We start from the raw sequence: 15,527 nt of genomic DNA on the forward strand, positions 1-15,527 counted from the left end.
ATTTAAGTTTATAAGATGTTACACTTTTTCAAAGTGTCTTATCAATTTAAACTTATACCCTTAGTAGTGTATCAGAGTTTCTATTGCTCCATCTTTATCAACATTAGTACTGCTAATTCTTGCATAATGTTACCTCATTTGGTTCTAGTTTGCATTTTATCAATATACTAAGAAGGCTGAACATCTTTTACATGTTTTCCCAGCCAGGTGGATTCCTTTTTTTGTAAAATTTGTACTTTGCTCATTTTTTCTCATGTGAGATGTCTATATTTATTATAATAATTTGATAGGAATTCTTCATATATTCTATATTAGTTCTTTGCTGGTATATACAAATACCATTTTTCACCATGTGGCATATTTTTCTACTATTTTTTGTGAGGTTTTTCTTACAATTTTAATGCAGTTTGGTGTTTTGGGTCTGAATCTTTTCATTTATGGATAATGCTTTTAGTTTTCAGTTAAGAACTCCTTCCATATCCTGAATCATAAAGATAATTTCTCATATTATCTTCTAAAAAATTTATGGTTTTGGCTTTCATATTTTCATATTTTATCCATCTGAAATTTCAATCTTTGGTGTACACTTTCCTCCATCATGACAGTCAGTTGTCCCACTGCTATTCATTCAAGTCTATCTTCTACCCACTGACCTTCAATGCCACCTAATATATCCCAAGGATCCATATATGTGTGAGACTGTTTGGAGATCCATTAGCCATCCAATGACAATATCAGAGTATCTTAATATGATTTTTCAATTGTCTTGATATCTAGTAGAAGAAACCCAAATACCTTATTTTCAGTCTTAAGGAGTAAGACTGCTCTTGGCTTTTGTACTAGTCTGAAATTTTATAATTAGGTTGTAAGGTACCCATCTTCCCTGTAATAAAACTACTGAAATTATGATTGATACTAAATTAAATCTGTAGGTCAATTTTGAAAGAACTGATATATTTATAATAATAATTCTTCCAATGAATGAACATGGTATAGCCGTCAATTTTACTTAGGTCTTCTTTAACCCATTTTAATCTCTCAATGATGTTTTAGAATTTCTCCACAGGGGTCTTGACTATCTTGAATATGCTTTTAAGGATTGATTTTATCAGTTTAAGGAAATTCTCCCATTTCTAATTTATGAAAAAATGTTTACAGTAAGTTTATTGTGTGTTTTATTAATTGCTTTTCTGTATCTACTGAAATGACTATATTTTTTGTTTTTTAATCTACAATTATGTGCATTATATTATCAGACTTTGTAATATTGAACTAAGCTAGCATTTGCTACTAGAAACTCAACCAAATATATTAATGTTTGTTGAAAATGGCTGGATTCTGTTTTCTAATATTTTAAGACTTCTTATCTATATGTATAAATAAGCCTGATCTATATTTAAGCATTTACAAGTTCTTATACTACCCTCATCTGGTTTCAATATCAAGATTATGTATGCATGATAAGGATTGAGAAAAGAAAAAAAAGGGGAAAAATTAAGACTAATTGGCATTTCCTCATGTCTATTTTCTGAGAGTTTATGTAAGAACAAAACTGAAGATAAAACTGCCTAGATAGGAGATTTATTGGAGGGAAGAATTTTGACTGTTTTTTTCTTCTACTTCTGGTTCACCCTTAACCTGAAAGGAATAGTCCTTTCCAGCTTATTGGGGGAAGGTCAGCATATTAGACTCTCCATCTCGAATAGGCCCAAGAGGCTGTGAAAATCCAAGTTTGAGTTACGAACTCCGGACTAAGAAGGGATCTCAAGAAAAAGGCAGCTTGAGTGTTTAACCTAACTATCTACTCATTTCCCTTGGATTTAGCTGAGTAATTCCTTACTATCCTTACTAAGTACTTTAAGACTTAAATGAATATCTCATATGTTGTATATAAAATGCAGCACTTTCAATTGTTTCCTGCTGAGGGATTGGTATGAATAACCTAGTCTTCTATATTCCTAATATTATAAATATTACTTTGCAAATTTTTCTAGTCCATAATTGTATTTGCTAAAGAACAGCTATTCTATTTGCTTACTGTTATCTTCCATGTGATATAATTGGTTTTCTTCAAATATTTTATGACTCTTGGTGTTTGTTCATATTTTGTACTAAAGAACTAGTATAATTGGTATGGTCGAATCTTAAAAATACCTGTTCAGTATTATCATATTATCATTAACAATCATATTAGCAGATCTTTTAATATTGAACGATTCCTGAAATGAACTCTCCTTTATGATAGGCATATTAAATCTTTTTATATATGGCTAAATTTACTAAGTGAGGTAGATTATGTAAGATCTTATGTTTTAAAATCAGCATTGAGATTGCTGCACATATTAATACATGAAATATTGAATCTTTCAAAATATTTCGATTTATACTAATAATCAGAAGAAGTAAAGAGTAATATTAAATAGCCACATATAATGCTACAAAAATATATAAACATTTGATAAATAATGCAGTCACAAAGACACAGTGTTTTTGAGATTTGATCTGATGTTTGGGTTGTTCTTATTTTGTTTTGTTTGTTGGATACTACTAATACAATAAATAGTGACATGAAATACAGTCAGCATTTGTGGCACCAACACTCTGTCTCTTAATGTATAAAATGGTTAAGTGAGTAAATCTGTGTAATGCTGAGTTGTTTGTCAATAACTTTGTTGAGACATAATTCTCATACCATACAACTCACCCATTTAAAGTATATAATTCAACAGTTTTTAGTTGTTTGTATATTCACAGATATCTGCAGCCATTATCACAGTCAAGCTTAGGAAATTTTCTTTACTTTAAAATGAAACCTATGTAACAAACCTATACATCCCGCACATGTAGCCCAGAACTAAAAATAAAATTAAAAAAATAATAAAGTAAGATCAAACTCCATACATATCCTTTAGCTATCACCTCTTTAATTCCTAAGCAACCACTAATCTACTTTTTGCCTCTACAGATCAATGCTAAACTAATGATTTTAAAAAAGAAGGTATTTTGTCATTTACTCTTCAGTTAAAAATATACAACAGATCTACAAAGAAAAACTCCTTTAAGATTAAGTTTCTCCACAGATCTACACTTTTTAAAAAGTCAGCACACCTGAAAAGTGTCCTGCTCTTAATAGTATCAAATAAAATTGCATGCTGAAGAAGAGAGGGTACATTTTTCTACTGAGAGATTTAGAGATTTGTTACATTCCCAAATGCATCAGGAACACAAAAAAACTTTGCTTTAGAAAAAAAAAGTGCATGGAATGAATCTGATTTCTAAAGGAAAGATAACTTTTTTCAGGAAACAAAATAAATTGGAGAATTCAGTGAAATGGAGAGATACAAAATAAACAAAAATCAGAAACTTTTCTCCCACAGAATGACAGTAATACTAGTTAATAATATGATGGGGGGAAAAAAACCTTCCACAAAATATTACCTGCCAAAAAAAAAAAAACCATAAAACACCTAAAAATAATACTTTGATGGGAAGTATTATTCCATATTTTACCAAAAGACATGAAAGGCAAATAAATAACCAAAATACGTATCTTCTTTGGTGAAAAATACCAGAGCCTGAAATATGTCAATTACTTTATAGATTTGCTGCACAACCAAATTATATCTCAATTTTTAGGTGTGGGTATTAGAGGTGGAAGGGTTGTAATGAAGTGATATTCAAGTTAACTGGAATAATGGTAAGGGGATAAATAGCATATTTTTAAAAGAGGTTTTAAGAGGATACACATATCCTATAAAAAATTAAGCCAGCCGGGCACAGTGGCTGATCCCTATAATCTGAGTTCTTTGGGAGGCCAAGGCAGGAGGATGGCGAAATCCCATCTCTACTAAAAATACGAAAAGTTGGCCGGGCGTGGTGGCAGGCACCTGTAATTCCAGCTATTTGAGAGACTGAGGCAGGAGAATTGCTCAAATCTGCGAGGTGGAGGTTGCCGTGAGCCTAGATCACACCATTGCACTCCAACCTAGGTGAGAGAGCGTGAAACTCTGTCTCAAAAATAAAATAAAAATAAATGAATAAATAAATAAAAATTAAGCCACACAATCAATATCAGATATAATAACTACAACAATGTTGTAATTGATTCAAGAAGAGCGAATTCAAATCATATGTTCTAGTAACAAACCTTAGTGTAAACATAATGTATAAAAGGTAGCCTTCAAAAATGTACGGAAAGGACAGATAGACAGAATGTTGTTTCCGCCCCCAAAACCACATGTTGATGCCCTATCTCCCAGTAAGGCTATATTTGGAGATGGGGCCTTTGGGAGGTAATTAACATCAAATGAAGTGATACTTGTGAGGCCTTAATCCAATGGGATTGTTCTCCTTATAAAAAGAGGAGAGAGCAATCCCTCTTCAGCAGGCATGCACTGAGGAAAGGTCAAGTGAGGACAGAGTGAGAAGGTTAGCCTTCTGTAAACCAGGAAGAGAACCCTCACCAGTAACTAACTGTGTTGTCAACTTAATCTATGACTTTCATTCTCTAGTAAGAAAATAAATTTCTGTCATTTAAGCGACCCAGTCTACAGTATTTCTTATGGTAGTCTGGGCCCACTAAGACAGCAGATTATCACAATGATGTTATTGGAAGTGATGAGTCATCTTCAAAATAATTAAAGAGAGTCCAATCTCACACCCTATGCTAAAACAACCTTTTGATGGTTGTAGAAAAAGAAACTACAGAAATACTAAAATCAAATAAAGATAAACAAACACATATGCTTTGGAATAAAGAACACATAAAGTAAATGATCAATGAAATTACTCAAAAATGTTAAAATTTTTTGAAGCTGCAGAAAAGGCAAGAGACATTAAGAAAAAATATTTACAATATATTATCAGATGAGGTTAATGTTAAGATTAAAGGCTAACGTCCATGTTTCAATAATGGTACAATGTTTAAAAACTTGTGAAAATATAAGATAAAGGCAATGTATATAAACAAGAAATTCTATGAAGATATACAAATAAGATGTGAAGAGATATTTCAATATCAGTTTTTTTGTTTTGGTTTGTTTTTGAGATGAAGTCCTACTCTGTTACCCAGGCTGGAGTGCAGTGGCACTATCTCAGCTCACTGTACCCTCTGCCTCCCAGGTTCCAGTGATTCTTCTCCCTCAGCCTACCAACTAGCTGTGACTACATGCCCACGTTATCATGCCCAGCTAATTTTTAAAAAATTTTCTTTTCTTGTTTTTGAGATGGAGTCTTGCTCTGTCGCCCAGGCTGGAGTGCAATGGCATGATCTCGGCTTACTGCAACCTCTGCCTCCTGGGTTCAAGTGATTCTCCTGCCTCAGCCTCCTGAGTAGCTGGGACTATAGGCATGTAACACCACACTCAGCTAATTTTTGTATTTTTAGTAGAGACAGGGTTTCACCATGTTGGCCAGGATGGTCTCAATCTGTTGACCTTGTGATCCACCTGGCTCGGCCTCCCAAAGTGCTGGAATTACAGGTGTGAGCCACCATGCCCATGCCCAGCTAATTTTTGTATTTTTAGTAGAGACGAGGTTTTACCATGTTAGCCAGGCTGGTCTTGAACTCCTGACCTCAGGTGATCCACCCTCCTTGGCCTTCCAAAGTGCTGGAATTACAGGTGTGATCCTGATCCACCACACCCGGCCTAATATCAGTATTATTTTTTTAAAAGCGTAATAAAATAAGTTACAATTTCTGACATTAGAAATGATATTCTGTTTTTAAACATAACTTTCTATGGAGTAAAAAGAATAGAGAAACAGGCATTCTAATAGATGCTGCTCAGAGTGTTAAATAGTTCAATAGTTTGGGAGAGCAAATGAGCAATATTTAGAATCTAAGAAATGTCCAAATAATTTAACTCACTATTTTCACTTCTTAAGAATTTGCTGTAGTTATGAATAATTGTGCAAAGATATGTGTATAAGAGTATTAACTGCAATGTTTTCAATAACTAGATAAAAACAAAACAAAAATTTTCTTTAAAAGCCCAAAATATCAAATGAATCAGTTAAAAATAATAATATAATCCAAGAATACAATATTATGTATATTAAAATTAAGTCAAATTCATTAGACATTAAACAAAAAACACAGCATGTTCCTATTTAAAACCCATTATATATTGTATATTGTTTACTTATATATTCAAAAGGGGCCTTTAAATTTATATATCAGAGAACTAACAATAACCATGCAAGGGATGATGACTAAATTGTTCTTAATAAAAATTTCTATTATAATATAGAAACATATTTTTATAATGTTTACATTTTAGAACATACAACTCAAGGGGGAAAAGTAAGGCACTCAACAAATGATCCTAAGACAATGGGTACAGTACTGCAAAAAAAATTTAAAAATGAGATCCTTAATCATAGTATAAATGAAAGTAAATAACAGGTGGTTGTAAATATATAAACGTGTAAATCTAATTATAAAATAAGCAACTTTTTCAAAATCTCACAACATGAAAAAACATGTAAAAAATGTTTCAAGTTTGCCAGATTTTATTATGAGAAAAGAATAAAATGATTAAATGTCAGATCAAGTCCTTGGTTACATATTTACAATGAGAGAAAATTAAAATTAAGATAAGTATTATTAGATATATCAATATTTAAGAGTCTGTGTACTATAACAAAAAACATAAGTAAAAATAAAAAAGGAGAAATATTTGCAACACATTCAATAATAACATATCCTTTTTGGTTCAAACCCACATACATATCAACCAATCTAGATCTTGCTGCTTGGATGGCACAAAGGCATCACAAAGTAATCATTTCAAATATTAACTCATCATCTCCCCACTCCAAACCATCAAAACTACTAACACTACCAAAAACTACTAACTACTATCAAAACTACTAACAGAAACCAACATTGGTGTGCTAGTGGTTAAGTTCTGGTAGTTTCCTTGTAAGGATATTTTGGACCCACCCTTACAGGTTTGTATCAAAAACTACTAACTACTATCAAACTACTAAAATGCAATATTATGTATATTAAAATTAAATCAAATTGATTAACCATTAAATGAAAAACAACATGTTTCTATTTAAAACCTATTATATATTGTATATTGTTTATTTACATATAATTTATATATTATTGTATATTATTTATATATTCAAAAAGGTCCTTTAAATGTATATATCAGAAAGCTAATACTATGTAAGGGATGATGAACAAAACTACTAACACTATCATCCAAGAAAGGAAACCATTCACCTAGGCATTTCCTTGACAGTTATTTTCTTTTTACCTCTTCTATCTAATTCATCAGAAAATACAATTAATCTACTTTCTAAAAATCTCTTGAATTCATCCATATCTCTCCATATCTATCAATCCTTGACCCAAACTATCATTATCACTTGCCTGAAATACTAGACTAGCCTAGTAATTGTTTTTGAATTTATTCTTACCCCTCATCCACTGTCCACACTTAAGCCAGAATAATCTTTCAAAATGTAAATCTGATCATCTTACTCCAAGTTATCCCACCCTTCACCTTGAACACATCCACACACAACACACTCCATTCAGCCCACTGGTTAAAAGGTCAAGTAGATCCTAAATAACATGGCTTCTATCTACTTCTCCTTTCTTACTTCACCCTATGTTCTATCCACTCTGGACTTCTTTCAGGTCTCTGAGAGGGCTATGTTCCCTTAAAATAGATTTTACACACAGTATTTACTCTGTCTGGAACACCTGCGGATGAATTAGAAAAGGGAGTTCAAGGGGCCAGATGATTTTTAAGTTTCTAGCTAGCACAACTAGATGGATAGTACAGTCATTTAAAGAAATTGTTTTAATGCTAAATTACCTTCTACCATTGACTCCTCACTATTTTTCCTCAAACACTTCGAGATAAGACTTCTTGCACTACTGTTCTTTAGGCCTAAAATGAACATTTAATTGGACTTCTTTGCATAAATGGTGACTTATTGATATTTTAATCTCTGAATGCACTTCAAAAGCAAACATCCTATTTCACTCTGTCATTCTATCTTCCTTGTCTGCATTGCATGATCACTGATATTCTTGTTCACATGTTTACTGGATATATCTTCTAATCAAAATATAACTCTCTGAGAGCAAAGACTATCTATCTTGTTCACTGTCATATTCCCACTACTGAAGCATAATCAATCTTTAAGAAATACTAAAGGAATGAATGAATGAATGATTAATTCAGAGCCAGCATTCTCTACCTGCCACATTTAAATATATCAATAGATCACAGGAACAGAAAATTAGGCAACTTAATATGTTATGAACATTTTTTTTTTTTTTCAAAAAGTAACAGCAGAACTGTGAACCAAATCAGTGTTTATAATATTAGTAGGAACTATAGAAGGCAAAATGGTATAGTGGCTAAGAACATGGGCTCTAGAGTCAGACCATCTGGGTTTCAATCTAACTTCTACTTCTTACTGTATGGCCTTATGCTGGTTACCTAGCCTTTCAAGTTCAATTTCCCAGACTGTAAGGTAAACATAATAATAATAATAATAATAATACCTACCTTTTTAGAGTTGTAGTGAGGATGAAATAAGAGAGTATGTATAAAGTACACAAAATAACACCTGACTCATAGAATAATCAACAGACATTAGCTGCTGTTTTCTTATTGCAAAGGGCATCTATAAAAGTAGCTCAGTGGTAGAAAATGTGACAATTTGAAGGAGCTACTTCTATGTCTTTGAAGGACATGTATAGCTCCAAGTGAGTGATTGCAAAGACACACGTGGATTTTAAAGCAGTAAAATACTGAATAGTATATAGATAATCAGCTCTAAATAACAACTTCCCTTGGGCTTCTTACATACCGAATGGGTACGGAGTGCTGCGATGGTTTTTGAAAGTGCCATTTCCCACAGTTCATCAATGTAGGCTCTATTAACTAAGCCCTGGGTTGTATGTAAAATGTGATCTTCAACCACAAAAAAGCTAAGATTGAGGAAAAAAGAAAGCACAGCTGTCAGAATTTACAGTTATATTACTATCTCTGGGGTTTTACAAGCATTAAGAGATATCATCAAATGCAAAGTTAGTAGTCATTGTTTTATTGAAATGACCACTAACTACTAACAAAATGAAGAAAGTTACTCAGTTATCTGAATATCATAAATGAAATCAGACTACTTGGACTAAAAATTATGTCTGTGATTATGATATCTTCTTAAGTACTCCTAGAGATATAAAGAGTTACATTTGTATTACATTTCTATTAAATGTTAACAGTGGTATCCAGTAGTTTAAAAGGGAGGAAAATGTGTAGAAGTAATAGAGGCAAATTTTGTTATATAAGAAAACACCCAGCCATCAATACATTTCAAAAAGCAAATTTTAAAGAGGTCATAAAAGCTAATATATGTTATATACCTCATATATGTTATGTATTATTTATATATATATATTTTAAGAACCCAATGCACAAAATATCAAAATAATTCCCTCATGCAAACTCTCTCATCAAAGTGTTGAAAAGGCATCATATAAAGGTTTCAAAAGTGCAAAGTTATTTTTCAACAATCTTGTTGTGGCTTCTTGTTATTATGCATTTAAAATGTACTTTTCATTGCCTTGCCTAAATGTTCATATTAATGAAAAAAACTTCTTTATTAGGGAATTTTTATGATATATTTTAATAACTACTAATTATATTGAAACAATTTAAATCTGAAAAAAAACAAACCTGATGACGAATCCAAGTTATTTCCTTTTCTATTTACTGCAAAGTCATTATTTTGCTATTTGAACAAGCTGCCTATACTGGGATGTTTATTTGGGAAATGCAATTCCATACCACTATATACACTCTAGATGAGGGTGGCAAACTATATTAGCCCGTGGGATAAACCTAGCCCACTGCCTGTTTTTATAAAGATTGTTTTATTGGAACATAGCCATGCTCATCATTTACGTATTGTCTATAGCTACTTTAGCACTACAGCAACAGAGCTAAACAGTTGTGACAGAGACCATACGGCCTACTAAGCCTAAAATATTTTACTATCTGGCCCTTTCGGAAAAAGTTTGCCAACTTTTGATGATTATTTGGTTCCATCTACCAAAAACAAAGAAACAAAACATAAAGTATAATAAGATTACAATTCAATGTTTTTCTCACTTTATCCACAAAGTGCCCTCCAACAATATAATGTTGAAACCAGCAGGATGTTCCTTTTAAATCATCAAAAAATCAAAAACAAACCTTGTCTTAAGAATTAAAAAAAAGAAAATGAATTTAAAAAAAAGAAAAAGAATTTCCCAAGGAAAACTTGATTTATTTTTCCAACTCTCACAAATCTACGTATTGAAAGTGTATAAACTTAAATAAATAAATATATACATATACCTACCCTACAATTTGATTAAAATACTTCCTGTAGCCATCTAACGTTTCATGCTGCAACAAAGCAAAGAAGAAAGTTATTGTTTCTGTTCTGTTACTTTAAAAAAAGTTAAAATCAGTCACTTAATCTCTTAAGGCTCAGTTCCCTAGATGATATCTGATAAGGTAAAAATAATAATATTATCTACCAACGAAGCGGAAATGGGACAGCACATATCCAGTACTTAGAACACTGAGTGACACACAGCAATCAATCGATAATGTTTTCTTACTGCAAGTCGCATCCACCAAAAGTGATCTGAGAATACAGTATACATACACACACACAAGCATCAAAAGATAACAACAAGGAAAAGTAAAAATGTGAGAAAAGTGAAGACAGTAATCCTACCATGTTAGACGGAGGTTGAAGTACCAAACGAGCCTGTTTTCGCCTCTGTTTTCGGTAGTAATTCTCAAATGTTTCCCGGGCACCCTGCAAAATAAAGAAAACAGAAATGGTTTTGACACAATTGAACCAATTACTTCTATATTTCAAGGGAAAAGAGAAGATCCCAGGTCTGGAATTTGGTAGTACCACATTTCTCAAAATCTGCTATTTTAACAGTGATGATAACGATAGAAAATAAAAATAACTATTGCCATTTATTGAACCTTACTTACAAACCTGTAAGGGTGGGTATAAAATATCCTTACAAGGAAACTACAAGAACTTAACCACCAGTACACCAAAGCTGGTATCTGAATCAACTATCTCAAACTCACAAGAAAGAAGAGAAACCAACCTTTCCATAAGTTATGATAATAGGTAAGAAAATGTTCCTTAAAAAACTCACAGAACATTCCAGAAGGAAAATGTCCAGAATAAAAACCAGCTTTCCAACGAATCATGAACAAAGGGGCAATAGGAAGCAGGAAAAAAAGCAGAAACTGAGAACAGTATATTAGTATCCGCCTTAGGGTATAACTAGCACAGGATTAAACCCGAAAAAAAACAAAAGCGTGAAGATTCTTGGTTCATTTATGGTATCTGGGCTTAAAATGAGAAGTCCTCTACAGAATAACATCTGACTCATGAGCTGTGTACTGGGTTAAAAAGTGGTCTCCCAAAATTCATATTCTTCGTGGAACTTCAGAATATAGTTATATTTGGAAATAGGGCCACTGTACATGTAATTAGTTAAATTAAGATGTGATCCTATTAGTGGAAGGGACCTTAATACAGTATGTCTGGTGTCCTGAAAAGCCAAAATGAAAAGACAGAGACACACAGGGAGAACACCATGTTATGACAGAGGCAGAGAGTAGAGTGATGCAGCTGCAAGCCAGGGAACATCAGAGATTGTTGATCACCAGCAGGAGCTAGAGAAACACAACAAAAGACTCTACCTAGTCTCAGGGAGAACATGGCCCTTCTGATGCCTTGATTTTGGAATTTTAGCCTCCAAAACTGGGACAGAATAAATTTCTGTTGTTTTAAGCCACTCAATTTATGGCGCTTTGTTACAGTGGCTCTAGGAAACTAATACAAACTCAATGAATTTAGATTATCATGCCCCACTTATTACTGAATTCTACTCTTAATCCAAAGCTTTTCTAAATAAACAAGAGTAAAAATGGAAAGACAGTATACCACAGTGGTAAACAGCATTGATTTTGGAACCAGAGGTTATTACATTTGAATCGTGATTCTGTCCCTTATTAGCTATACAACTGCTATAAATAGCTGTATAACTTTCTTCTACTAATTTAAGTTCCACTATTTAACTTTCACTAATAGGTATGCCATGGTTATCTCATTTGTAGAGATGCCAGCATCATATGGTTGTGATGAGGATTTAGAGGAGTTATAAAGCTCTTAGAACACTATCTCATGCAAGTGCTTATTTTAAAAATAAGATAAAATCAATGATTAAATTAAAAGCCCCATCCACCTAAAAAAAAGTATAAATGCCATGCAATACCTAGTTTAGTTTTCCTCTGCCTTCCTGAAAAATAAAGAACTTTATTCAAGATGATTTATTTGTTAGATTCCCCAACTGGTCCTAAAAAATTAAGAAAGTTGACTTAAGGTACTAAGTCATGTAAAGACACTAGTGTAGCTCAGGGGTTGGCAAACATTTTCTATAAAGAATAGGATAGTAAATATATGAGGGCTTGGTGGACAGCTACTCAATTCTGCTGCTGTAGTGCAAAAGCGGCCATAAACAAGTATGGCTGTGTTCCAATAAAACCTTGTTTATGGAAACAAATTATAATTTTTCACAGTTTTCACCTGTCGTGAAATATTCCTTTTCTTTTCATCTTAAAAATTTAAAAACCATTTTGAGTTCATAGGCCCTACAGAAACAGGTAGCAGGCTGGATTTGGTCCATGGGTCATGGTTTGTTGAATCCTGGTGTAGCTTAAAAACAACAGTTTTAAAGTTCAAAAGTGATTATAACTGTATCCAAGTTTTTCTGCCTCTAAAATGAAATCAAACATTAACACAGCTATTTCAAGGCTTTTTTCATCCATAAATTAATGAGGAAGCAAATGATTCCATTTAAGAAATAAGAGGAAACTGCTAGTTGGTTTGTTAAAGTTATTCTCAACTTGTCAGCATTTCACAGCATAGTAGCATTATTAAATGTTACATTCTGTATTCACTAAAGGGCTTTTCATTTTAAGGTTAACAGCCCTAAAGAACCTTTATTATTGTAGTGTGACATTACATATTCAATATGCTTTGGAGCCAAGATACACTTACTTGAGAATTTAGGGAAAGCATTCTCTCTAATTATACCATATACTAATTTAATTTTTTGTTATAAATGATAGAAACTATACAAGATGAAATTCCACATAAAAACCAAATCAGGAGCTTCTCTTTAATTCTAAACTGGATATAGTTTTGCCTTTCAAGTATTCCTTTAATAGAATAAAAACAAAAGAACAGAGCAATTTATCTAATAGGTCTGGCTTCCCATTAACAAAAATGAGCTGGAGTTTCCTTAGGAGCTGCTAAATTCACCTTTGGTTATTCTGTTCCCTCTGCCAATTTTGTTAACTTAATACTTAAAGGTGGAATTTGAGACATAGATATTTGACCAGTCAAGTTGAGTAACTGGTGAAGTGCCTGTCTATTCAGAGAAGTCACTAGATGAAGTATAGAAGTTTCGCTTAAGCTCCAAGCTCTTTCAATCATTAACATTAAAAAAAAAACTGCTGAAGACATAAGCAAATAGATATAAAACAATAAGCAGGCAAGTAAAAGTTGTATTTTTTCCTACTTTATGTCATAAGTATTACACTGCTCCAAAAGTTTTGTGTTAATACACACAATCTCACCAAAAACCAAGTCACTTAATATATACTAAGTATATATTACCATGTGATATATACCATGTGATAGGCACACTGTACTCACTGAATTTATAGCCTACTATGGAAGACTGACAATTAAACAAGCAATTACATTAAAATGAACTACAGAATCCTATGGATTAAAGTAGGGTGTGTGTGTGTGTGTGTGTGTGTGTGTGTGTGTGTGTATGTGTTGGGGGGGAAGTGTGAGAGACATTTATACTTCTAATTGAAGAATGAGTCAGAAGAATAAGCCAGAAAGAGAGAAAGGGGGAAAACAATGTTCCTGGTGGAGACAAAGAGGCTAAATGGAAAAAAGGCATCACATATCCAAAGAATCTGAAAGAAGTTCTTGATGGCTGAACATGAGGTATAAGGTATAGGGCTGACAAGAGATGAGGCAGGAAGGCTTCATAAATTATGTTAAGGTATTTGTACTCTAGTGACCATAAGCGTTTTAGATATTTTGGAAGTTGTACCTCAAAGAGTAGAATAAAGAAAGGGAAAATTTAAAATTCAAAAGATCAGTTAGAATCTGAGATGTATTTAGGAGGTTTACGCTAGAAATTAATTGGACATGGGTGATAAAGAATAAGAAGGAAAGAAGGCTGATACAAAGTTTCTAACATGGGTAACTGGTTTGATGGTGGTTTCATTTGTGAGACAGGGAACATAACTTGATGGAATAAACAGTAGATCATTATTCACAGATTCTGTATTTGTGTATTTGTCTGCTTGCTAAAATTCATTTGTAAACCAAAAAGGAATACTCATAGTTCTTTCATGGTCATTCAACAGACACATGCAGAGGGGTGAAAAATTTGAGTTGCCTAATGCATATATTTCTAGATAAGGTTTAAACAAGGCAATGCTCTGCTTTCTTATTCTAGTTTTCATGCTGTAAATGGGTATCATTTTCATAATCTACCCAGTGACACATTGTTTTGCATTTCTGCACGTTTGGTTGCTGATTTTGCCGTTTAAAACGGTCTCCAACCATAGTGCTGACATGTTGTCTAGCATTTCTAAGCTCAAAAAAACTGTGATGGGCCTTACAGAGAAAACCCACATGGTAGATAAATTTCTCTCAGGCATGAGTATAGTGCTGTCGGCTATGAGTTCAATGTTAATGAATTGATATATTAAATAACATATCCTTAAACAGAAACACGCATAAATAAAGGTTATGCATTCATTGGTTGATGAAAATGTGACCAGAAGCTCACAGAAAACTAATCCTGTATTTCCCCTAAAAGCAATGGCTCAGTATTCATTCACTCACTCAGTGTTTCCAGTGACTTTATAGAACATAACTACCATGAAAAATGAGAATTGACCACATTTGGGAAGATTGATAATGATGACTAATGTACTGGGCATATTGAATTGATGACTTCCAAGAAGTGCTCGGGAACTGGCATATTTGGGTCTATAGATCAAGAGAATCATAATCATTAGCAGAGAGATAGTAACCAAGGCCTTTAGAGAAAGGACTCTATGAAATGCATGTAGAATTAAAATACAAAAGAATCTAGCACAAAACTCCAAAGGACATGAACCATCAGGAAATGTGTGGCTCTTTCTTATAACTCAAACTTTGAACATCAACTACTTAGAAAAGACTTTTCTACTACTCAACCTAAAATGGAAATTTTGCCTAACACATAACCCTTTTAATTCTTTGGTTAGCACATGTCTCCATGTGATATTGTTTACTGTCTGTCTTCTTTTATTAGGATGCAAGTTTCATGAGAAAAAGTCTCAGTTCATCTTGTTTATTGTTGTGTTCCCAGCTCCTACAACAATGCC

General features: G+C 32.9%; 1 protein-coding gene across 5 annotated transcripts in view; it reads right to left on the reverse strand.

Moving 5' to 3' along the window:
- The window catches only part of EXOC6B (exocyst complex component 6B), a 742,202-nt gene that overhangs the window by 340,477 nt on the left and 386,198 nt on the right, over positions 1-15,527 (reverse strand). For all 5 annotated transcript variants that reach the window (XM_012475649.2, XM_064364233.1, XM_064364234.1 and 2 more), the window contains 3 exons: positions 10,765-10,848; positions 10,381-10,427; positions 8,845-8,965 (listed from right to left, as the gene is read on the reverse strand). In XM_012475649.2, coding sequence (XP_012331072.1) covers positions 8,845-8,965; positions 10,381-10,427; positions 10,765-10,848 — 252 coding nt within the window. The remainder of the gene's footprint in view (positions 1-8,844; positions 8,966-10,380; positions 10,428-10,764; positions 10,849-15,527) is intronic.

The sequence above is a fragment of the Aotus nancymaae genome, unplaced genomic scaffold (assembly GCF_030222135.1).
Source record: "Aotus nancymaae isolate 86718 unplaced genomic scaffold, 86718_ANA_hifiasm-v0.15.2.pri h1tg000057l, whole genome shotgun sequence".
In the NCBI taxonomy this organism is placed as follows: Eukaryota; Metazoa; Chordata; class Mammalia; order Primates; family Aotidae; genus Aotus; species Aotus nancymaae.